This window comes from Brachyistius frenatus, unplaced genomic scaffold (assembly GCF_029030835.1).
Source record: "Brachyistius frenatus isolate BFR_SWC_R1_liver_20210118 unplaced genomic scaffold, ASM2903083v1 Contig_153, whole genome shotgun sequence".
NCBI lineage: Eukaryota > Metazoa > Chordata > Actinopteri > Embiotocidae > Brachyistius > Brachyistius frenatus.
Genome location: NW_027210752.1, coordinates 401,945 through 428,473, shown reverse-complemented (window position 1 = coordinate 428,473; position 26,529 = coordinate 401,945). Strand labels below are relative to the sequence as shown.

Below are 26,529 nucleotides of genomic sequence, written 5' to 3'. Positions count from 1 at the left end.
ACAATGCATTTCCCCACTTCCTACAGGTATCATCTCTGCTGGTGAGGATGCTGAGTTCGGCCTGGGGTACGCAGCTTGAGCCTCAATCTTTCAGCATGATATTATGTATGGTATGACATTAAAGACTGAGCATTTATTTTAAAACTAGTCAGCTTGAAAAGCTCAACAAGGGAGTAAGGTTTAACCAAAACATGGAGTTTATGTTATCTTATGCTATCAGTGTTTTTTTTCCCCAGTGGTGAGTCTGCCACCATTAGTACAACCTAGACATGTGAAGCGTGAGAATGGAAAGCTTCAGGAGTACCAACAGTAACCAAGGAGTTGGGGTTTAAACAACAGTCAACTTAAAATCCCATTCACTCTTTTCACTCATTCAGCTAAATTGAAATTAAATCACCCTTTTGACAAAGCAAAATCCAGACACATTGCACAACAGCAGTCGAACCTTTGCACTGTGTAGTTGAGTCAGGATACACAACCTGGTCTTTATCAGGGTCTATGAATTTCTTGCTTAAACAAGCCCATCGGAGCGGTCATGCTGGCCCTATTAGAGTCTCATGTGGCACGGTCACTCAAATGACAGCAGCTCATGACGAATCAGTCAGGGTGGTTGAAAGGAGGACAGACAGAGACGAGCAGGCCTGCCATGAGCCTCTGATGACTAAAATTAATTTCAGACAAAAAGAAAAATGTGGCATATTGTGTTTATTAAACCAGCTCATTTTTTAATCAACCAAGCACTCAATTGATTTGCTTCATTCATTAACCACAGCGATTCTTGAGATTGACAGAAACACTGGGTGGTGCCAGGATTTCAGGTGTGAGCGGGGTGCTAATTGAGGGACTCATCAAGGAAGGATTTATTCCCTGAGCAAGAGAGGTGACTTTCAATCTTAATACTTACTTTGGTCATCAATCTGACTGAGGATGAGCCACCATCATTTGCTGAATCCAAAATGTATCAACAGAGCCTACTCTCACTACAACTGTTTAAAGGACAGTAATGTAGTTTAGACTCAAGTGTTTTAGTAATTATGATACAGCGAGTGCAATAAGCGGGTATCAGTTCATCAGGTTTCAGCAGAGTGGGTATCTGTTTAAAACTGGCTTTAAATGTCAAGAATCCATCCGTAATAACTCTATATGCCATTAAAATGGTATCTCCAAAAATGTCCCAGTGGTAGTTTCAATCTGAATCCAAATAACTTTTTCAGACTCACAGCCATTGAATGAATGACAATAATCACATCCTCTACCAATAATCCAGCAAAACGCAGCAACCAAACACCATTGAACACATGGGCTAATGAAAGGATTAATGTGCTACTTCCTGTTAGAAGTTTATGGGATGTTTTACGCTAATGCTCGTAACTCTTTTCAGCTGTCCCTTGTGTCTTGTGGTTCTTAATCTTGGCAGTATCCAAAGGGGAGGTCTGTGTCCTCGTTTCCAGACCACGCTCATAAATAAGCATTAGTCTCGCAATCTCTGGGTGCCCCGAAAAATAAAAAGAAGTAGCTTATCTAATAAGTGTGTCACAACAGTAAATATTAGTGCTGTTTTGCAAAAAGGGAGAAATCATAAAATCTGTGTTCATCAAAAGTTGAAAGAACGGAGGATAATTAATACTCTCTTTTACAAAGATGGGCTGTGGGCTGGGCTCGGGCTAAGCCCTGGAATCTGAAACCGGAGCCAATGCTGGAACAGCCCTGCGAGCTCCGCAGTGTTCAGACTCGAGACACTTCAGGCTCAAACGCTTTCCAACCACTTCCCCAGCATGAAACCCTGGCAGACCTGCAGCGTAATCTGCTCTAAACACTTTTATTAAGACTTCTAATTGCAGCTCGGGCTTTCTCCCTTTAGGACAACAGGCAGAGGAACAAAAACGGGGCTTATTCACCCCATAACAGGCTGCAGGCGGAGGCACAAAGCGCTTTAGTACACAGCAACTGTACGGTGCCGCTCAGCAAAGGCACTTCTCTGATTCGTGGCATCAGCGTGGCTGAAAGAAACACAGCACATAACAGGCATTCTCCAGGAAACAACCCAGTCACATCCAGGTACGGCTGCAGGAATTGCAACCGGCAGAAACAAAATTCAGTATCTTATTTCCTGTGACAGAAACAGCTCGATGGCAACCCAACTCTTTCATACTGTTTCATACCCACACATCTGACTGGAACAATGAAAGCTTAAGAAGCAATCAAATCTAAGCCTTAAGAAAACATTTCATTTCATATGATCACAATAGAGTCAGTCATTTCCTCGGTTATTTCCTCAGCTAGACAGCAGTAGTTTTTCTTTTGCACATTAAAGGATCTGTGTTAATGCATTGGCATCACCCAGGCACTCTAAAAGAAGAGACTGCACTATTTAAAAGATAATGAGGAAACAATCTTGGCAGATGCGATTGATCCCACTGTTTTATAGCGCAGGGATTATCAAAGGATTATCTAACAATAATTATGCAGCCAAGGTCGACACACTGCTTTCATGTTCACGCTGTGAGTGGCAGCAAGGTGTGAGTGTGATAGGAAAACAAGACGGTGAAAATAGGTAAGGGTGCGTGAATCGTGTCTGTGGATGTGTGTGCCTCCGTGTGTGTGTGCGTGTGTGTGTGTGCGTGTGTGTGTGTGTGTGTGTGTGTGTGTGTGTGTGTGTGTGTGTGTGTGTGTGTGTGTGTGTAAAAAAGAGAGTAAAGCTTACTATGAACCCAAATCACCACCAAGCTGCAAAACATCACACAACCCCAGAAGTCACTTATCAGTAAGAAACACATGCTGGTAAATTGAAAGGAGGAACAGATATCTACTGCGGCGGCAGCAACACCGACCCACGGGAATCCCCCACACGGAATATCTGGAAATCTGGGATGAGTGCGGTGCAAGCAGGACCCTCCCAGCCTCGGTGTCTTCTGGGGGCCGTGGATTTGCTCGGGTCACATCCCTCAGTGGAGTCGATGGACGATGAAGTAATGTGCGGTGACAATGGAGCATTACCACACATTTGCTGCTCATTGATTGACCTCACACTGGAGATTACAGATAAAGACCACCACTCCCGTCTCATTACATGTGTTATTGCTTTGTCTCCCTCTAAACACTGTATTTCACCATGACTGTAGAGCCTGCAGGAAATGAGTGAGCACAAAACGTAACTTTACTAAATGTGCTACGTAGTAATCTTAAAAAAAAAAAAAAAAAAAAAAAAAAAAAAAAGTTAGGCTCTCCTTTGTTGCCTGTGAACGCAGCTGCTTTCTTATAAAACCTGACATGGAGGCTGTTGGTTGATGTTAAAATCTAAAAAAAAAAGACAGAAAAATAGATGTTTCACAGTAGATTTTCTCTTTTGATTATTTAAGACTGAACATTGGTCCTGTTATCTAAGTACCTGCATCTTTGCCTTCTTTTAAAACAGCTGATATAAAATAGAGCAGCAGAGAATCTAAAAGACGCAGCGAACGGCTGCTGTAACACTTTTCGGTCTCTTTGAGATTAGCTACAGCTCGACATGCCAATGATTCAAACTACGATGATGCAGCTCGGTAGACAAGGTGGACTGGTATGTTGTGTTATTAACATGCTGTATACATGTATGCAAACGTTAGTTGGAACAGAGGTGGAAGCAGCCAATTAGATGGAAGGACGATGGATGTTTGGTGTCTGTTTTGGTTCACAGGAGTCCAATTGAAAAGTCTCAGCAATGTAGTGTGCAGTAGTTGGTGTTGTAATATAATAGTGTGAAGAAGTCAGTGGTTTAAGACTTTTTTTTACAGTTTGGGAGAGACTACTGGAACTTAGTCAGGCAGTGAACAACAGCCTGTATGTATGAAAACATATAACCTTTCTTATCCTGTGGAAATGACCCAAAAGGCTTAAAGGTTCAGTTCACCCAAATCACACAGACAAAAAAATTCTGCTTCTGCTTTTGGTTTCATCTCCTGCGGTTTTGAGATATCATTATAGACTCCTGCCACGACCCAAATACAATGTGGATGAATGGATGTTTGTTTGCACAACTCAAAACTATATTTTTTAAAACATTACTTCCTTCTAAATAAACTGTAAAAGTCTGGATAATCCACAGACCTCACAGTAAATTGGCTTTTTATTGTCAACTATTAAAGAGCATACAGCAAGAATATTAAATAAAAAAACATATTAAAGACATAAATGTTAAAGAAATGAAGCAATCTTGGCCTATGGCAGCACAACTAAAGGGTGGTTCAGGGACATAAGAAATGCATCAACAGAAAACAATAATGATGTTGAGCGACAGAACTCCATTCACCTCCATTGTGTCAGGGCACAGCAGATACTGAATGCTTATAACCTCAGCTACTATCTGTATTGCTAGAAACCTCTTAAGGTGAATCGGAAAATATATCTTTTACAATTTGGGTGAATGAACACTTTGAAGGAAAATTCCCTTTCGCTACACCCTGGTCATATTTATTAGGTTTGCTACCAGTCCTGTCTATTACATATCAGGTTGGCTGCTTAAATCTGGGAAAATTGCAACTCAACTTGAAATGGCTTTAAGAGCGACAGCGCTTCAATTATACTATAACATCTTAATGGAGATGAAAACCAACATGGGCATTAAAGTTATTTTTACACCTGTGAGTTAGAAATGAGATGGTGGATAGTAATAGATGATACTAGATAAGTAGATACTCCACTTAACATGCTTGTAAGCACTTGGGGGTTTAACAATGTAATGGGTGATTATATTACACTTTACATTTACAGTGCATTATCCTTAGTTTTTACATCCAAAATAATGGTTCTGATAATCACACTGGACACAGTTTTAGTCAAATGATATGAAAACTGATAGGACTGGTAGAAAAATCTACAAAAATAAAAGCCCTTTAAAGAGTGGAAGAAGCATGTGTGCATGACTAAAGTAGCTGTGAGGTGTCTGTGTGTGTCGAATGTGTTGGGGGAGGTGTTTAGATGCATCATTGACACAAAGGGGTGTGAGGCTCACCAGTTGTGGAAGAGATGTTGACGTCAATGCTGATCTCCGGGATGCCTCCCCCCTTCAGCGCCGCCACGCAGGTGTACGTGCCAAAGTCGGTGAACTTGAGGTCGATGATATCCAGGTTGGTGGTCCCGGGTGAGATGTCGGGGTCCGTCTGGGTGATGACCATCCGCTCTGAGCTCCGCAGGGCGCGGCCGTTCTTCAGCCAGCTGAACGTCAGCTCCTCTGGAGGAGTCGCCTCCACCTAGGATGTAACACTTTGTTATTTTATATTTTACTTTTGACACGCATACTCATGTGTTTACGCTGCTTTTTTGTGACTGTACCTGACAAGATATCTTGACCTCACGCCCGATCTGGATGTTGTCATCATTGTGATAGGGGTCAGGAGTGATCCAGAATCGTCCCTTTTTCAAAGCTGTGAAGTAAAAATTAGTTTGATCAGAACAAGATTGACATTTATCCACTACACGTGTTGTTTCTGCAACGCTGTGCCACCCCGCTGGAACAAATCCAGAGACATTTACTGTGGGTTATGGCTTTGCTTGTCATATTGATGCGGTTTTTGAGATGTAATCGCAAGACAGGATTTTATAGATTTTTTTTAATAGACTTTTTCCAGCATTTTTACTTTGCTTGGTGTCTATACTCGAGCTGTAAATCACTGTTATGTATCTCCAGTGAGTGTAATGTAGATGTGAGTGTGTTACTTGTACCTGCTCAGCTTTTGCACACCTCAAACATTGTTCAAATGCATTGACAGGCTGCATCGTGTCACAGTTAATCTCATCTAAAAAAATATGATTTTTGCTCATCTGAATGTGTCACTTCAGTCGGGAAATGTCCACGGCCGTGAAATTTCCACCAGCAGACAATAAAGGGATGAATTCAACTGTTCTGTTAAAACAGCAATTGAAACTTAACCTTTCGATGCACCAGTAGCGTCAAACAGAGAACTCAATAGATGTGAAAAAAATTGTAAATCTGTTTTAAAGACTAAAGCTTTGAAACAGCATCATTATTGATAGCTGCAGACTGAAAAATCCAGCTTTAGTGAAGCAGGTTCACATACAGTCCCACACACAAACACACACACTGTGAAATTGGAGAGATACCTAACAAAATATCCACCATTTCTAATCCAATTTGGTTTGCAAACTCCATTTTCAAAGCATAGCTCCTCTGAACGGAAAAAAAGAAGATGATTTCATTATAATGCATGCTGTATTGGTTCCAAACCCAGCGCCGACTGTTCAATTCATCTCCTCAGCAAAAAAAAGCTGACGGCACCATGGAAATCTTTTCATCTCGCAATTCCCAAGTGACATTATCATATTCAGTTTGGTAAAGGGAAAACGAAAACAAAACCTGTGCGTCAGATTTAAACACAGGAAATTGAATGTGCAAAACATTGTGACGCCTGCCAGGCTGCACAGTGAAGGAGAGACGAGCGACACTCGCCTTCTTGACATGATTTTCCTCCTCACCTTTGAAATCAGTGTCGGCAGGCAGAGAATCCTATTTCTGATACAAATATCACAGTTATGTCAACACCCTCCGAACACCACTGTGCATTTGCATTCTCGTGTACCATATGTTCTTATTCTCAGAGGCAGTGCCTATCAGTCGTCTCGTATATAATTCAATAGTACTGCCATGGACACTGTGAAAATTGGTAGAATATGATGTGCAGCATCTGTGACCATCAAGGATACAAAATACAAAGCTTTACCAGAAGCCCATGCTCATTTCAGGTTTAGGCTCAGCTCCACATCACAATGTAAATCTACCACATATATGCACAGATTTGATTTCCTCCAAGTCAACATATGGAAAAAGGTTAATAAGACAATACAAAGTCCCTTGTGGAGGCCATTAAGTGAGCACATCCGTAAGGAAACACAGATTTTGTGCCATCATACATTTGAGACGGTGAAATCCTGAGACTGAGTTGTAGTTCTATCTTGACAGTTTGGAAAAGCTTTTATGTCTCAGTGACATTCTAAGCAGCAGAGTTGGTAGCCGCCTCTTAAGAAAGTATTATCTTATCCACACATAAACGTACGCATATATTTCCACACATCTGCGTGAGTCACTGTGCTGTCACAGGTGACAGCGGATAAACATTTGGATTAACTTGTAACTTATTTTAACATCCCTCCAGCTCAAGTAGATTCTTCTCAGCTTTAGAAACTCCAACACAACTCAACATTTAACAATCACAGATCTGGTTCTGATTTAGTGTAAGGCCAGATGTAATCTCGTTTACGAAGATGTCTGTCAGACGAACAAGTATAGTTCATTCTCTTCAATTGCTCGTGCTATCTCTTTCCATGCTGTGTGTTGTAAATGGCCACACGGCCAAACAAATAATTTTCTGGAACTTATGCTCCTTTCGTCACAAACAGATCCTATATATGTCTGTTAATGGTGTGTGTCATAGCCTCTTTACAGAATCCTCTTCTATACAGGGGCTTGTTTACACTGGTCCAGTGTATACTGCTACATAAATGGATGACTGAACAACGAGTCAACAGCTTCCAGTATCCATTTTTAAATTAGTCTAGTACATGAAGTAAGATGAACTTTAACTCGAGGGAGGTGGTGGTTGAGTCATTCGGTTTTAACGACAGTAAATTATATCTGCAGTCTAAGCAAACATTTGTTCTGTTTATTTAAGATACATTTATTTGCCTAAATTCAATCAAAAAGCTTTTATAGGGAATGACATTGTTTTCACTTTCATTTTTTTGTTTCCTGTCATTACAAGTTATCTGCAGAAAACACAAGGCTGGGCAGCAATGTCTCATTTTCATTAACTGATCACTGGATGTCATAATGAATTTGGACCTTATTATGATTCTTGATATATGTGCGTATTATCTGAGGCAATGTGAAGGTGCACACAATCAATGTTTACCTTTTCTTTTCTTTTTTTTTTTTTTTTTAATCTCTGTGTTACTCTACGGCATAGTGAAGTCACTATCCTATATTTGCCTGATGGCTGATCGGCCATGTTGATACCACAGTAAAAAGTCTGAAAATATTCTCAGTCATTCAGGTTTATTACACGCTTTGCTGTGATACCGGGTTGCATGCAACAAGCATCCAGCTGGCTGGGACCTGAGCCGTGGACTTACTCCTCGGGGAATATGTGCCCATGTGACGTGTGCTAACTACTCAACTATCTGGACAATGCAGAAATTTGCTGTGATTTAAAAAAAAAAAAAAGTGCCAACAACGCTTTGACACACAAAGAAACAACTAGTAAGATCAGAAGGGTATGTTCTGCTGTTTATTTTGATATGTGGTATGTTGTGAAGCGATTGGGTCTTTGTGACTTATTCAACCTGGGAGCAATAAATTGGTAAAGAAATTAGTTAAGATATTACTGAGCAGACATTTGATCTGCCCTCATAGCAAAATTACTTTGACATACAAATACGTGACGATCTTCATTACAAAGCTCTGGTTCTGCTGCAGCATTTATAGAACTCGTAATGGCGAATTCATGAGTAATTCAAACAAGAGTGAAGAGGGACGTACGCATTTTACGCAGATTCTAACTAAGATTCAATTTGATGCAACTTCAAAGATATTTTTCTCGTCAACATTTTGTCAAATGGAAAAGCAACTAGCGTCGTTGGAAAGGTCAAGTTGTGCCGTTTCATTTGATATATACTGCACCTGTCTGTGATGAATACTTATTCAACAATTCAGCTGAGAAGAAGGGATGTGAATTTGGACGCACTCTACGTCTGTCAGACTGGAAGGGTCAAACCTACATGGTCATTTTTTTGTTTCCCCAGAATGGGACTCAGCCTTCCCTGGTTTCTGCATAGAGCTGCAGTGCACATCAGAATAGCTAGTGCTGCATATGTGCACTCATGCATATTTCACAATGGGTCCCCTCCATGTCTCCTCCATATTCAAAAACCCTTTCCTGCCATTTTATCTGACCATAAATATTGAATAGGCATTGCTGTAAATCGACTACATTTGTGTACAAGAGAGATAAGTGGGCATTACTTCCCCAGGTTGTAGTAAATTTTGCTGGACAGCGGCGGTGACTAAAATGCTGCCTGTTCCCTTATGCATGGCAGAGAATCCAAAACTAGAGGTATTTTAAAAAGCACTGAGACAAGTGTGCTAGGTGAGAAGTGCAGAGTTGGGAGACTTTATTGGGTGACGCTGCATTGTCACTCTTCCCTCTGCGTTCCTGATAACCAATTCATGGCAAAAGTCAAATGAATCTTTAATGAGGGCTCCACTTGGAAACAGAACTTTCCCATTTGCTGTGGAGGTAAACTGTGTCTCCGGCTGCTGTTACACAATTTTCACAACTTCATCAATATCTAACTAGAGCACTACTGTGTGAGTATACAATGTGAGTTTCTGAGTTTATACAGGCACTGGCTACATGTACATGTGTGAATGTAAGCTTTGTATGTTTAGTTAGAAATGAATCATGAACACAAGAGCAATCCCATACTATAACCCTTTAATAAACAGTAATGTACCTTTGTAAGGTTTGAGAACAAATATTTAAACTCAATGTCCACAAGCTTTATCCAGAGCTGCATTGCAGAAGTGTCACATGGTCTTTACTGTCAAAACCTTTTCCATGTGTAGTGAGGATTGTGGTACCACTGCTAGATTTTATGATACAACTGCGTGTTTTGAAGCCAGCAGTTGCTGTGTTCAGACAGCAGTGTACTTGGCAATCTGACCATCCTTCCACAGTAAAAATGTTGTGGATAAGGTATTTTATTTCGAAAAGTAGTGAGCTAGCAGGAGAAGTGTGGATTGCACAGGCCAACATACGAATAGCACAGAAGTGTGCAGGACAAATTTCCAAATTTCATGTCGAATTTTACTCTGAATCTGTATCAGTGTAACTATACGCTACCTCTAATATTTGTTTTCTGATACTTTTAATTCCTAAATCCCAATGATTTAGCAAACCTTATCTGCTGATGTAAACCATGTGATATGGTTGAAAACTTTGAAAAAAGCTTGTGAGTGACACTTAAACTGGGCTGTTTTTGTCTCAGGAGTGTTTCCAGCTGAAGAAAGAGCTTTCATAGCAACCTTTGTGAGGCTTATAAAGTTAGATTTTTGTTACGATCATGTTATAGAAGTGTTCATTTATCACTAAATGGACTTTTAGCCACTCACATGGGCAAAAGTTGTTAATAGCACCTGGTACTATTTTTGGTATCAACACCATTGAGGTTCTAAGCCAATACCAAAAGTTAGTAGAGTAGAGCAGGTACCGGCAGTGAAATAAGGGCTTTCGTAGCAACAATACCAAAAACTAGCATCAGGAAAACTAAAGCATGAAGTTAAATTAAGGCATCACCGTCAGCAAAAATGTAACAATATTAGTTTTATAAGGATTATGTTTACTGTTTGTACTGCATGTTAAATACTAAGAGCTCCTGGGAAGATTCATTTACAACATACCACAGCTTGGTCTTGGTGGTTATTAGGTGCAAAGTAAAGCAATGTATGATAAGCAGAATGTAAGCACAAAATATCAAGTAGCAGTGTAGGAAAGCCTGTGTTATTTTTAAAAGCAATGGCAGTGCCACAGATTCTAGGGCACAAAACACAAGTCAACATGTGCGCAAACAAATTCTGCATGCATTATTGATGCATTTTGGAAGCTGGTTCCCTTTTATCATCATCAGAGCTTCCTGTCATCGAACCTTGAATGTGTCAATGTGCCAAAGAGTAAAACATCCACTACAGGAACTACTTTCTACAGGGTAATATCAAGAGACAAAATGGGGGGGTTCTTACATTTGCATTACATGTCTCCTGTATCCCATTTTGCTTAAAGGGGTTGCATGCAGTTCAGTGGTGATATGGTGGATATTCAAAGTATTGTTTTGGATCATTACTGTACATAATACAGTGCTCTCTATTTTTTTTTTGCAAACTGAAGGGCTTTTGCCTGTAGCGAGCCTTTTTGATTCCCCATAGCTTTTAATAGCCCATGGGAATAATGGGTGGTCTGTACATGAAAGGCACAGATAATCACACAAAGGGAAAAGCTCTGGTTGAGGTCTTCTTCTTCTACAGAGGGCTTGTGTCACACAGCAGGATTACAATACCACCTCAGGGGAGCTTCTTAGCAGAGCATGCACACAGCCCTGACATACCGCGTATGGATGCACGTAATGACAAACACATAATGAAAAAGACACAATGGCATCACTTTTGCAAACACATACATGCAGCAACACTGCGAGAAGAAAAAAGATTGTGTTTTCCCCTTCTCTAGCTCTCGTGCATTTGCTCTACCTTTGTCTGGTAGAGAAGAAAGACGTGTCTCACTCTACTCTCAGCCTGAATCATTATCCTCACTTCTGCCCGTCAGTCCATCTCATTTTTCATTCAGTCCTGTCTGTCCATCTCTCAGCAGGCGTCCTACTGTGCTCTCATTCATTCTTGTGGCGAATACCAGCATGCGAAGCCGAACTCATTTCTCAGAGCCAGATGGATGTCTCTAGAAACTACCACTCTCCTCATCCGCTAGGCTCAAGGTTAATCACAAAAAAAGGACAACAGGCAGGAGAGTGGGTACAAACACAAGCCATTCATGTACACATATTATCGTGCCACCATTCAAACACCTCTCATTTTCCTCTTATCACTCCATGTGTCTTCACATTGGCACCAACACATTTCCCATGCATCAGCAGCTTTGCAATATCACAACCACTTACACATGTCCGTTGTTTGGCAGGGAAAAAAAAAAAAAAAACTGCAACACTCAACCTTCAAGCTGACCTCTGGCTTTAACTCATGTTGAAAAGACTTTACATGGACACGCATGGGCGCCGCATGCGCCGACGAAACAGTGTATTCACATAACAAATACACTGACACAGTCTTTGGGCCGCAGCAGAAGAGACAAGCCTGCCTGGGTGAGTTCTGCCCATCCAGCCATTGAATCTGGCATTCATGCATGGAAATGTATTCAGCTTTCGACCAGAATTTATTCCAAAGCAAATTTGATAGGGGTCATTCACATGTTGATTCACATGCTGACAGAGAGGTTTTTACAAGGCCTGTCATGATTGTTTTCTCCCTGCCAAACAGTCTAAATATAAACAGCGGGGAGCCCACACTGAAAGAGGTTGCATTTTTTTGTTTCACTAAATACCAGCAAGCTTCAAGTCAGAGTTACAAAGTGTGGACGGAAGCTGTTTGACGTTGTATGTGCTAAAATGTATGTACGTGTCTGGGTGTGCACAATTAGTCGTGTCTACGTCGGCATGTCGGGATGATGGATGTTTTGAGTGGAAAAAAATGTCATACCTGAATTTGTCAGACACTCCCCGAGGAATATTTGAGGAATTCCAATGACAACTCATCGCCGTTTGATCTTGAATCTTTGATAGTTACAGCAACGCTCATTTCCCTACATCACACAGAGGGAAAACGCATTGCTTTGCTAAAAGATGGAAAAACACATGCACAGAGTCGGCCATGTGTGTGTGTATGTGTATGCAGGGAGACGTGAAAACAAAATGCCAGGCCAGCTGCCCATTTCAACACCATCTACAGACAGTTCGGTCTCAATTCACCAATTCTCCATTTGAGAGCTGCCTACTCATATTTGATATGCAAAACACACAAAAAAAGAAAGCACCAGTGCGGAGTATCTTTGCATTGTCGCAGCAGATATATCACAATCTGGTGTCTGTGCCGGGGACGGGATGGACTGAAGTGGCAGGGGAAAGCAGGATATTGACCTGCATTTGAAGACGTGTTGCAGACCCTTAATCCATAAAAAGGATCTTGTCAGCAGGGTGATGTGATGCCAGTAGCCTGCTGGGCTGGCTGTGGAGATGGCCAAGCCCTGGAAGGCAGTCTGGCTTGTGGGAGAGTATGGCCAGAGAAACTACCATCTGCTGGGGAGAGATGTGTGTTTTCACACACAGGCCCCCTTTGGCAGCAGCAGTTTGTTAGGGCTTCTCAAGGACTAGAGAGGAGGGTGAACATGCTGAGATAGTCAACGATGAGGCCACAGGGTGACCCTGCGAAACATGCAGAGTAAACTCAGTGGAGCGGATCCAAATGATTTGGTATATCATGTACACAAGCGGTGTGTGCACATGAACATCAACGCGAACACACGAGTACGGACAATTGACCTACACTGATTCCTGTGTTTACAATTCCACACATTTAAGTCTTCAAGGCAGCACACCTACACACAACACACATATTAACAGCTGGCAGAGCGTTCCAGCATTCTTGAGAGTGCAAATGCACACACATAAAGACATTCTCTTTTCTGTGCCTCTCTTTTTCAAACAGACATACACACATCAAACAAAGAGCAACTAAAGGTCTGCGTGTGCTTTAACCTCGAGTCGAGCTTATCCTCTTTCAATTTTCCTTTTCTCCTCACATCAAAGTACCATGTCAGTAAAAAGAGTTCCCAGTTGACCAACTGTACTGTATCAAACATGATTTTTAAATTTTAATTTTAATGGGTGAAAATTCTATTAATTTTCATCAAGTATAGGAAGAAAAGACGTAAGATGAGATTTACAGGAAACCAAAGCACGACTGCCTTTTTTAATTTACGACGTGGTTACATCATAATTTAGTTACAATGGAATGAGACTGAATTATATGCGTATTATATAACATACTGAATATAATGCAGACTGTATTGAATTCAGCACAGACACTAGATATTCCAAAGTGTTTCAATGGAATTTGATTGCATTCATGCATGATTGATTGTCACTAACAGAAAATACAGAAAAAAAAACAGTTTCAGACCCAGTCTGGGAACTAAAATCTCACCACAGCCACTCTGCCTCCTTTTGTGCTTTCACTGGAAGGGGTTGCCATTTTAAGGGTCATCTCAAACTAGTTGACAGGGAATGGAAGTAGAGTATAAAACCCTTTCACAGAGAGTCTGCACCTGTGTTGTCGACCACCAATCACCTGAACCGAAAGTATATGCTGGGACCAGATCTGTATGGCTGTTTATGTTGGCTAATAAATAAAAAGTGATGGTAAATATACAGTATTTGGGCAGCTTCATATTTGTTGTTTTCAATCTCTGTGCTTCAAAAGGCTGAATTGATGTTAAGATCTCAACTTTATCTGAAGAGGTTTTGGTTTTCTGTTTTTTTTTTGACAACGCTGTCATTTCAAAGTCACTTCATGCCTTTAAGAGCTCACTTGTGACTCAGAGATGATTGAGAGTGGCCATTTAGATTGAAGAGCAATTTTTCTGTCAATATGGGGAGTGAAGACGTGACCAGGTATGCACACAGGAGAACTAGAAAATATCAAACAACCAGGTAGGCAAAGAAGGTGGGTGACTGTAAAAACCCACAGCGAGTGAACAATGCTCTTGAGGGTGCAAATGGTCATGTTTCAATGTGAATGAAGCAAGAGAGGACTTCATGGCTATAACCTCAGAAAATGCAAAAAAAAAAAAAAAAAAGTCAAAATTTCTTTGGAGTGAGCTGTATGTTTGGGGTACATAGTGTGCCCACACAAGACAATTGACAATTATTTAACTCTAAAGTCTTACCATAACATTATGAGAGGCTTTAATCATGTACAGTACAACTTATATCTCCCCTGCAGCATTGCAAATATGAGTTCATAGAGAGAAAAATAGCATGCATGAATTAACTTTGCACGTTTGATGATGATGATGATAAATTGCAGTTTGATGATCTGTGAATGCTGTCATTCTCCTTTTAATTTTTTTTTTTTTTAAAGTTCGATCATTCTTCAAACCTTTGCTGTCTTCTTCTGGCAGGTTTAGACAAAATTTAAACACTATGGGGTGACTTTACAATTAAACGGAAAAAGCATCACTTTGTTTCTAAATTCAAACATCTAACAGTAACCATGGTTGTGTGAAGTTCCCTGGTAAAGATGGAAACTTAGCGTACCCTCATCGTCCCAGCCCGCCCACCCACCCACCCACCCACCAGGCTCCTTAATATGGAAAGATGCTTTGAGCTTGTTTTCATGTAACATGACACTCACTAACAGGAGGAATCAGTCTGACAAAGTGCCACACGAGCAAACAATGGAGAAAGTGTTCTAAAAAGAGACACTGTTCGGTTTTTAAAACACGATTATCTGAAAAACACTCGTGGTGATACTGTAAAAGCGACATGTTTTTGGCACCTTGTGACATTAGTTGAGCATCAGCTTAACGTTTTATAATCTAATCTATAGTGATACAAAAATACAGTATCACGTACAGTTTTTCTGCCATTGTACAGCTATGACGACAATAATCATCTCCTGCGTGCCGATCTCAAAATTGCATTTACGTCAGTGACAGCTCATCAGACTCAGGAGGGTGATCCTAAGGTGTGTGTGTGATAACATGCTGAAGCTCCCTCCTGTTAATTAGTGATGTTAAATACAGCTCCCTCCCTCCTTTCTTCTCTTCAACTCACTGTTTCTCCTAGTTTATTATTCTGTCACATGAATAAAAATTTTAAAAAAGCTGCAATGTTCACTTTTTATGCCGTCCATAGAGCTCGCTCCAAATTCACTCTGACATCAGTGATGTTTTGTTGGACTTGAGAGTGTTTCCCATCAAATGCTGATGTCATCTAAGTTAGTCGTCTTCCTTTCTAATTGACTTTGAAAATATGTCTCTAAACTTAAGATCTCCTTCAAGTATGTTGATCCAAAATTTGTGACAAACTAACACCGAGTGGACTTTCTGTGTCGATTATATGTCATTTATGTCATTCCTTCTGTTCAGAGACTGTCTGTAATTATTGATCCCACCGCTGCATCGACAAGACTGACTGTTCATCAATCTGGCGAGAATGTTTCCAATTTATTTTCAGTTTTTATTGATGCTTAATTTGCTTTGACACTTATTAATGAATTGTGTCATTTAAGCATCTCCCTCTCTCCTATGTCTAGTTTAGTTGGTTTCCCCTCCAATTCCTTCTCAGATGTGTAACGACTCATTGATTTGATACACTCAGGATACAATTTCTTGCCATTTCTTAATTTACGTAGCCACCTATCCCTGTCTGACTGTGGTTTCTTTGAGCATCCAAAAGAGTTCAACCGATGTCATTACTTTTAAGCTTTAGGAAAACATAGAAGGCTAACTATCAATGATCATTATTCAAAAATGGGTGTTTATCATTGTCAGTCTTTAGCAGGAGGGATATGGAGATTCCCCATGATTGAGTAGTTTTTTTTTTAAACTCTAATAGTTTGATAATAATAAAGGTAAAGTTATGGAAACAGTATGTTGTATGAAGCTTTTGGATCTCATGTGATGGTAGCAGCCTGCTACATAAACGGCATACTTGTTTTTCCATAAAGCACTGCATAACAAATCAGAAGCAGTGCATGCTGCTAGAAATGTAGTCAAGCAGAATAATGCATATTCGTCCTGTTCAACTTTTAACAAGTGCTCCATAGCCTTAGAAAAATCTGATACATCAGTGAGGGTATATTGAAATGTCATATATATTTAAAAAGGGAGTGAATTTATTATTATTTATTTCTTTTGTCATATTTTAGCAGGGTACCATATGAGAAGTATTGTCAGCTCCAGATGTATGGCACATTTATGAGAGTGGGATATTTATTGGAGCAGTTGCCTGCAGTGAGCGGGCTCTGACTTATTTGCTCCCATGGGGCACCTGACATCTTCTTTTTGATGTAAGCCTCTCCAGTTCTTAAGTCCTCAACTCTATGGGCACTTTCACAATACGGAGACGGGGGTTTATCTGTCAGGGGGACCATCAGAAATGATTTGTTGATGATTTGATTTTCATCCCACGGAGTATATGGTGCATAAATAAATGCTTCCAAACAGGCTGAGCACAGAGGCGACCTGATGATCGAGCTGTGGCATAATCTCTGAGATGAAAGCAGAAAACTGGGAAAAACTTCCATTTATGAGCCAATCTGCTAAACTCGGATTTAAATTTGTGCTGCATTTGTATGATGTTGGAAAGTTGAAATGTACAACAGAATACGGTTTTCGCATTTGGATCATCGCATTAATGCTGTTTTTGCTTGTAGGGTTTCCACTAATTATTGCATCTTTTTATTCACCAGCAAGAGGTACCTGCGCTTCCACATTCAGGGCATCGGGCTCCTCTGTTATGTCACAGATGAAAGCTGAGTCGCACGCCACCCTAATCCTCCAGCTTAGCAATAGCAATCGATTTGAAAGTATGAAAGTCAATTTCCTCATGCATTATGCCGCCTCTGTGCAGGTCTTATAGTAAAACAGCTTTTCTTTACAGACGGTGAAATTGCCTCTCTTAAGTATCAGCTTTTAAATATATTTTTAGCATTTTACTGTACGTATCATGAGCCAGAATCATACCTAGAAGTGCTTATCATCGTCGAAGTATCGACTTTCATAACAAACTGTCAATATTAAAAAAAAGAACGAGTGGTGGTACTCAGATAACGGTCATTTCTGCAATGAGTTACAGATCAGACACTCCCCGGCCTCCTGTGCCACTCAGGTGAAGAGCATCTTAGAAAATAATATTTTCCTGATAATGACCCAACAGACAGCAATGGCCCCTCGTCCTGCTGCTCTCTCTAAATTGGTGTTAAACCACTCATTGAATCGGTGTCTGTTCATCAATGCTTTCACACTCTTTAGCCTCGAGCAGTGCCCTTGACTTGTCTTTAAGTAACCACAGCTGGAATAAATACCTGATGCACTCTGTTTTTGTGAGGTCGAACTATAAGAGCATACATCATATCTGAAGGACATTCAGCAACGCTGTAAATTAATTTAAATATGTTGTAACATAAATTCTAAATTAATAAAAGTTAGAAAATCCTGCATTTAATTAAACCTGAAATGTTTCAAGTTTGGAAATGATTTAAAAACAGTGATAAAATATGTGCAGTCATACAAAGTGTGCAAAAAAGTACTTCACTACTGGCAGAGAGGGAATTTACGCAAACGTTAAGGCCTCTGGCAGATTATACTGTAGAGATCTATTTAGCATTTAATTCCACATTTGATGTATGTGTTAGGAATACTTTGCCTCTCTTTAGTGTTGACCTTTCCTTCAGCTTTACCCTTTACCCGAGTAAAATACACAAATGAACCAATGAACTGCAGTAATTTTACAAACTATTGAAAGTCAACTCTGTAATATAATGACATTTATATTTTTTGTTTTTCATGAAAATGTTAACGGCAGTTGTTGGGTGGTTGGTTCACGGTTACCTCAACAGCACTTTCACTCTAAAGAGGTTCTCAGATAAAGAGCAAAAAGCCACAGTGTCTTCCTCTCTGGTTGTTGTAGCCAGCAGGAGCTGGGCTGAGCTTAAAAAGAGCGACAGATGGCGTCTTATTGGCTGAAAAAGTGAGTGGGCAGGAACAGCCATAAAAATTGAGAATCAGTGAGAATGCTATTAGGAGACAGAAAATAAAACTTGGGAGAAACCAAGCGAAAACAATAAAACAAAAAAGCGAATAATCCAATAAGGTTTAATAATTTGCGGCTCTATGTGTTTGGATATGCTGTCATGCTTTCTCACCTCGCACCACGATGGTGGTGGACTTCTTGGCCGGGTTGCCCACGTTGTTGCTTGCCACGCAGCTGTAGACGCCTGCCTCGTTTGAGGAGATGGCCGGCAGAGTCAGCGTGCCCCCCTTCACCACGCTACTTTGTGGCAGGCTGTCATTGCTGCTGACCCAGGTGAGAAGAGGCGGCGGCTCTCCTCCAGTGGTGATGCACACCAAGGATACTGTCTGGCCAGGATTCACCACGATGGGATCCTCCACCAGCAGTTTGATGGACGGGGAGGCTGTGGAGACAGAAGGTGGGACATCTCAGAAAAAGGTTGGACAACGGTGGCACTTTTGACAATTACAGTATAACTCAGCTGAGAAACTGCACACATCTGTTTCCATGTCTGCTCCACATTTATTTAGACAGTTTGTGTGTTTTGTTGGTTTTAAATTGCAATCTGCTTGAAAGTTTATTAAAAAACATGAATTTTGGGAGGAATGGGTGTAGAAAAGAAAGTAGTCATCCAAAGTACCTGTCTTATTGGTGAGTCTGAAGATAACACTGCGGTCAGGAATCCCACATACGTTCCTGACGGATGCGATGCAGCTGTAGTTGGCGTAGTCTTGAGGACGCAGGTTCTTCAGCTTCAAAATCTTCGTTTCCCCCTGCAGCTCAGATTAAACCAACACTGGTATGCAAATGTGTGCAAAAGTATTAACATAATCAAGTGAAAGAAATGCAAAACAAACTAGGTATTGCGAAGGAGATGACAAAGCCCAAATAGCTCCGAAGCAAGGTCAATGAGATGAATATGTACACAGTTTTTTTTTTTAACATAGACAAAAGTGAAAAGAAAAAGCAGCAGATTTCAAGATTGTTACTGTGAAATCCAAATAAAAGTGAAGCGGATATTTCTCCAGAAAATTAATGTGTCAGATTAGCTTCTAGTGAAAGGCCCTGCAGCATTTCCACCATTGAGCCCCAGAAATACGGACGGGCTCAGTCGGGGATGTCTCCACATAAATGGCTATCTCATTGAGAATGTGTTTTTGATTCCAGCTGGGCCTGTCAACGACGAGCTCCGCCCAGAAGGATATGATGTGAGTGTAAAACTTTGATCTGTGTACGGAGGAAGAGGGGAGGGTGGCAGATTAAAACACTAGTCTCCCATGTGGTGCGGCAGTCCACACTATATGACAATCCATTATGTCTCTCACACCCTTTCATATCCACAAGCCAATGAGGCTTGTGGATGCCTATTTGGAATAGATTAGCTACGGACCCCACATCCCACTTCCTTTCTCTTCCTGACACCTCCTCTGCTTTAGAGTAGATATGTGGGGATGAGGTTTGTGGTATTCAGACTGGGAGCTTTACTCACAGTAGGGGTGGAAGGAACTGGGAGGAACATCTATTTGGAGAATGCGAGGGCCAGTGAAAGGAATAGAAAGGACAAATGCATTAAACTGAATTGGACGGAGGGATTGATGGCCGTATTGATGAAAACATTGAACATGAAAGTACAGAAGAGCTTCAGGAATGGGACTTTAATGGCTGTCGTCAAAGGGCAAAGAAATTACAGGGGATTGCAGTGTCTTTGTCGGGAGAAAATATTGTATGTCCAGCTGTGTTTCCATGCTTTAACTTCACCTTCAGGAAGAAATAAATCAAAACCAGCTGGATGACTTAAAAGGATGAATGTTTGCCTGTAAAGATGAAACGAGGGCATTTACATGCTAGGAGAAGAACATGGGCTCCAAAAAAGATTGAAGAAGATGACTTGGAAATAATTTCACTAAATTTCGATGAGGCCAGATTTATAAAATGTTTATAATTAATTGTAATTAATTGATTTATTAATGGTTATTACATTACTTACCAATGATTTATAGATTGATTGTAAGGTAGAACTGTTAGGTTGCCAGGTTGTGGAAAATTCTGTTCTTGCATGAAGCATTGTTTCCCTCTTTAATTCATTAGAGAATCTTCGGATACACTGACTGCCTACGTAAAGGGCTGTTCTAAGGATTCATTATAACTCAAGAAATGCAAGACCTTTTATCAGTGTCAAATTGATATTTATAACAGCAAATCTGATGAAGTCATAATTGCAATTTTTCTGCATAGAAACACACGTTAATACCAAAATGTTCATTTTCAGGGTCCCATATTGTTTAAATTCAGTTTTCTACTTCTTATTTGATTATAAAAGTATAAATACTGTGGAAGTGTCAAAACGCTCATTCTACTGAGAAATGCACACAGCCTGTATTCAGCAGCTTTGCTATTTGGACGAGCTGTTTTGACCTTTATACGTTTGTGATGTCACAAACTCAGACCCACTTCATATGTCTGCCCTCAGCACAGAATGCAGTCCAATCTTTTATAAGGAAAAAAATAATTGAACGGAGCTTGCAAGCTAAAAGACCAAAGAAATCATGTGGTGGGTTGGAGTGTGTGTGTCACTCAGAAAAGAATCAGCCAATCAGAAGAGAGGGTCATTGATATCAATGTGCCTTAAAGACACAGATACAAAACAACCTGTTCTTTGTGGAGCTCCAGAAGTGAGAGATGTAAAACTATATTGAGATGGTTTTTAGTAATGAAAACCACAAACATATCCTCTTTTTTCATCAGGACTGCAGTAAAACACCAGACAAGTGTGAAATATGGGACCTTTAAACATGTCCCACATGAAAAAGAGTGTTATTCCATTAATACAATTGGAACTTTTTCACCCAAAAATGTGATAAAACAAGCTCTTATCAGAACCATTTCACATTCACGTTGCTGGTCAACAATAAATCCTCATAAAATGTTGTAGAAATCAATAACTGGATTTTGGTCCAGATGTCCCACAACCCTTTTCCAGAAGACAGCGGGTCAAACACTTTCTTGTACTTTCTTGATTCTTGTTGTTCTGGGTTTGTACACTCATGGTTGAATGCACTTATTGTAAGTTGCCCTGGATAAAAGCGTCAGCTAAATGAAATGTAATGTAATGTAAAAACAGACCATAGGAGGGATCTCCTTAACGAATTAAAGAGCTAAAAAGACAAATGAAGTGTCAAGCAGAAGGATTTTCCACAACCTGGTTATTCCAAAATTTGTCTTAAAAATGTAATTTATGAATCAATCCAGAATGATTTAGTACCCATTATTTAAGCCATTCATTGCATCTTAAATAGCTTTCATAAAAGCGGCCTTGTCAGAAATTGGTAGAGAAAATTGTCATAATTGACATTAATTGACCTTTAAAAAGTTACCACCTCAAGATTTAGACCTCAAACAGAACATCATACTCCAAGAAAACATCTAAAGATATCAACTCCTATAAAAGCAGAGAATCTGAAGAAGAGAAATGGATGGGTTATACCTCTGGTAATTGTGCTATTCTCCGGTACTTTGTGGGGGAAATTATGGCGGGAGAGGTGGAGGAGAAAGTTAACAGACAGCAGAAAGGACAGGTTTTCTACAATAAAACCACAGCTCTGGGCCTCACTTAATTACAAAGCCATTCTCCGTGCAGAATTTGAAATGCCACCTCTGCATTTCTACAGTATCAGTGGGAATATAAAACTTTTGCAATGCTGAAAAAAGGTGCTGAAGTGAAGTTGGAATAAAGAATAGTGGAGGGAGGAAGGCATAAAGACAAAGTTAACTTGCAAATCCTCCCGGCCAAAATGGAAGAACGGACAAAAGTGGGCTCAACTCTACCCTGCAGCTTCGATTTGGGTCAGTTACGAATGGGTCCCTCAATTGTCTGTGGATGTTTCAGGCAAGTTCAGATATATTGTTGAGAAATTATGCTATTAGCCATTTATATGAGAAAATGACTTAGAGTTTGGTCAGGATTTACTTGGGTTTGGACTCACGCAATGCTAATCTCCGGGTTGTGGCTTGCGCTCAAATTTTCAGACCCAATTAAAGCTTTAATAGAGGGCAGGATGAAGGAGCGAGGGAAGGAGCAAAGAGGTAGGAAGAGCAGGATAGAAAAAGGAGGAGTGCCTTTTGAGGCTCAGTTGCATAGCTTCCTCAGACTCTTTCACCCACTCCATTAGCTCCCAGCCATCTTTCTCCATTTGGCCAAACATCAATTTCACTTCCGTTTTCTCTCTCTATTTGTTAAGCCTCTTTTCCCCTCTCACGCTTCTCTTTCTCTTCTCTTTCGCATAGATTTGCATTCTCTGCGATGCCCAGCTCGGCACACAAATCACATTCAACTCAATCAATTCAAAAAAATGACAATTGCCTCACAAGTGACTGAACAATCTCAATCAGTTCTTTGTTGACTGCCCAAAATCCTTTCTTGGAACAAAGCTTCTCAATTTTCAGATTGTAAAGAAAATCCAGTTGCTGGTCTGAAAGCCCTGATTGTGAAGAAAGCCCACTCTTTCTGCGTCTGCAATTCCTCAACATGCATGTAATGCGTGAAACTGGATTAGTGGAATTTATATTGCTATTCATGAAGTCAATAAATACAAGTTTTACTGTCCCACTGCTCAACAAGATGAAGGAGTTAGGCTGATGTTTTTTTTAAACAAACAATACTCTTATTCCCAATACATAAAATGTCAGAATTACTGTATTACACAAGATGTTGTGGTTATTCTTTAATTGGCAGCCCTGGCTTACTCATCTCTGTTGTAAAAATGCAATGTGTGTGTGTGTGTGTGTGTGTGTGTGTGTGTGTGTGTGTGTGTGTGTGTGTGTGTGTGTGTGTGTGTGTGTGTGTGTGTGTGTGTGTGTGTGTGTTGTTGTTGTTGTTGTTGTTACGCCTTTTACTCATTGTCAAGAGAGGTTGATAAATGTCATAATTTACATATTTGTAGAGTCTGTTTAAAGCCTAACTGAATATATAAAACATGATCCTCAATCTACTGTATTACAATACACTGGGATTTGAATTACTGCAAATAATAATGAGATCACTGCTATGAAGATTTGTTTACTTTAAGTGAAAGGCTCATCTTTTTGTTTTTCTTTAAATGGCAGTTGTTCCAGTGATCATGATCATCTGATAATTTGTGAATGTGCTGTAAACACAATCTTTAGTTGCACATCTGTTGAGGCAAAAAAAATAAATGCTTGGCTCAATCTATCTATTGTCACATTAATCGTCAAGAATATTTTTTGACTCATAAATTAGCAATCACAGCTACAAACACACATTTAAATACAAACACAAACTCCCGTGGTGAGAGAGAGCATCGTGTCTTTTGGTTACACGCAGGAGGGTGCCGCAGTCGCAACTTAATTCCGGTCATGAGAGGATCTCTAAATGCGAGAACACACTGCGTGAATGAGTATCAGCAAATTTAGCACCTGATGAACACATCCTGTGCCTCTTACTTCTGAAGTTTATTAGCTGTTTCACATCCTCTGTTCGGTATCAACCTTTTTTCCCCTGTAGTTTGTAGGGGTGGAGGTGCTTGCATAATGTGGATGTCTTCATGACAACTAACATAAATAAACAATAGAAGTTTCATATTTCAGTGGTAACAATTCCAGGTCAGGACTCCTATGGTGCTTACTTAATAAAACAATACATCTTTCTTTGCATGTGTTGTGAACATAAACTCAGTTGTTAGCTTATGTGTAATCAATATCAATATGTTAATCCTAAATTCATATTCATTTACCTCTTAGAGACAAATTGCTCTGCTCAGAAACTAGACATCAGCATCTGTATGTTAACCATTGAAATGGGATTCTGTCCCAGTTTAAAGTGTGTCACTATCCCTATGAGGCTTTTCATTGGTATAATGAATTCCCTAGGTCCTTACCCTAACCTTAACCATCACAACTAAATGTTTTACCTTAACCTTTACCTTAATCCTAACCTTAATTCTTGCGCTAACCCTAAAACAAAGTTTCAACCTTTGAAAAGCAGGCTCTACCCCTGAGGACCTACATTTTTATCCCCACTGTTTTACATGTCATCATGGGTTGGTGTGCATTCAGATTTAAGCCCACACTGGAAGATTAAAAAAAAAGTGTGTGTGTGTGTGTGTGTGTGTGTGTGTGTGTGTGTGTGTGTGTGTGTGTGTGTGTGTGTGTGTGTGTGTGTGTGTGTGTGTGCGTGCGTGTGTGTGGTACATGTCTTTCTGTAGTTGTGGGGACCAAGTTTGGTTAAAAAACATATATATGGGGAAAAACACATTTGACTTTGAGGATGGTCCTCGCAACTTTAAAGTGCGAGTTGAGGGTTAAGACTTATGGTTAGGTTTAAGTTAGGGTTAGAGTAAAGGTTAAGGTGAGGCATTTAATTGGGATAGTTATGGTTAGGGTCGGGGCAAAGGAATGCATTATGTCAATGAGTGTCCTCACAAAGATAGACAGACATGACTGTATGTGTATGTGGGTTTGTTTGAGTACAACATGAACTTAGGTAAAAGGTCAAAATTTAGAGCCCCAGGTTGTAAATTAGGACAATGTTCTACTTGCAAGGTTTTAGTCTGCTCACTGGAGATTTCTATGTTGAGGGTACGTTCAGAGGTGACTATGCAACCACGGCTAACTGACAATGAAATGAGGATTTTTGGTGACTGTACACTATAAACCTGGAGCTTTTCTGTGTTAAGCCTCGAGATATTTTGAATAAGGTGACGATTACCATAATATGCTGTATAACAATCATTAACCACTTGTAAGTATTTTTCTTTAACTTCTAAGCGTTAATTCAGATTTTCCACGCCAGTACTATTCTGTCTGATTCGAGATGTTCACAACTGCATCACGTTGACTCTGTCTTACCTGTGTGAAAAACGGCTCGTAGATCTCTACACCCTTGTCGGAGCCCTGCGTCAGGACCTCTCTCCCGCGGTGCCAGCTGTAGCGGACAGGCGGGTTGGAATTGGCCACACAACGTAGGAACACGGTCCTCTCGTAGTAGAACTGTTCCTTTGCCTCTCCTATACTCTGGTGCACCGTCACAACAGGGTCATCAAGGTCTACGAGAGGATCACACACACAAAAGGGAGGATGCTATCAACACACACTTTTCCATGAGTTGTCGACGAACAAGTCAGTAATTCCTTGGATCAATCAATCACACTGACCACACCTCACAAAAGAAATATGTATTTGCTCAGCTGTCGCAGCAACAATGAACAAATCAGTATGCAATATTTACAGTAGCAGTAAACACAAACACAGGCTCTCACAAGCTCTGCTTCTTGATTGTGGTTAAAGGTCGGACCGAAAGGGTCAGAATTCTCATTGCATTAGGAGAGCCAGTTATTGGCATGCACTCTGAGGTCGATGGGAGAGAGGAGGTGAGAAGCCTACTACTTGAACTACTTAAGTCAATAGGATGCAGCCCAAGGGCACATTGACTTCCCAGTCAAATTGAGCTGCTGTGTGTTCCAAGTCGCACTCCACTGTGAGCTCCAAACAAGAGAGACGACGACAAATACTGTGCACAAAATGATGTTTGATGTCCATCGCTTCAAAGAGTAGTGCTTGGATGGCCTCCACGCCGATATTAGGCGCTCTGTAATTTGACACATCTGTTATCCTGCCTGTTTCCCAACAGATCTGAGGGAAATTTTACCCCAACACTAGACAGTTGGTTATTTGAGAAAGCGCTTGTGGTTGATTAAATCGATTCAAAGTTAATCATCTTACCCGGCTATCGCATTAAGCCTTGGCAAATGGTGTTCATCATGGCTGTGTGTCTTTTTAGCATGCTAATACTCGCCTTTTAGATTATGTCCATTTGCACGCTCAAAGAACGTGGGGAGCTAGCTGTTCCCCTTTCATCTCCATGTGAGATGCAATCAGTTTTTAACGCAAGCAAAAAGGCAATTTAAGGGAGAGGATGAGAGACGCTAATGCAAGTTATCCCTCATGGTAAAATTCCAACTGATAAAGGCTGACCTTTTGCATATGAAAGGGGAAAGTGATTGAGTGTATTAATGAGTGAGTTAGTGTGTCAGTGAGAGAGCAACAAGGTAGATGATTGAGCTGGTGGGCGACTATGCGAGTGAGGGAGCGCAAACAGCTTACAGT

The 26,529-nt window shown here is 40.4% G+C and overlaps 1 protein-coding gene across 2 annotated transcripts in view; it reads right to left on the bottom strand.

Moving 5' to 3' along the window:
• LOC138631335 (MAM domain-containing glycosylphosphatidylinositol anchor protein 2-like) overlaps positions 1–26,529 on the bottom strand; it is a 184,579-nt gene that overhangs the window by 66,493 nt on the left and 91,557 nt on the right. For both annotated transcript variants that reach the window (XM_069716190.1, XM_069716191.1), the window contains exons 4-8: positions 25,273–25,469; positions 19,049–19,181; positions 18,542–18,811; positions 5,311–5,402; positions 4,991–5,228 (exon numbers count right to left, since the gene is read on the bottom strand). In XM_069716190.1, coding sequence (XP_069572291.1) covers positions 4,991–5,228; positions 5,311–5,402; positions 18,542–18,811; positions 19,049–19,181; positions 25,273–25,469 — 930 coding nt within the window. The remainder of the gene's footprint in view (positions 1–4,990; positions 5,229–5,310; positions 5,403–18,541; positions 18,812–19,048; positions 19,182–25,272; positions 25,470–26,529) is intronic.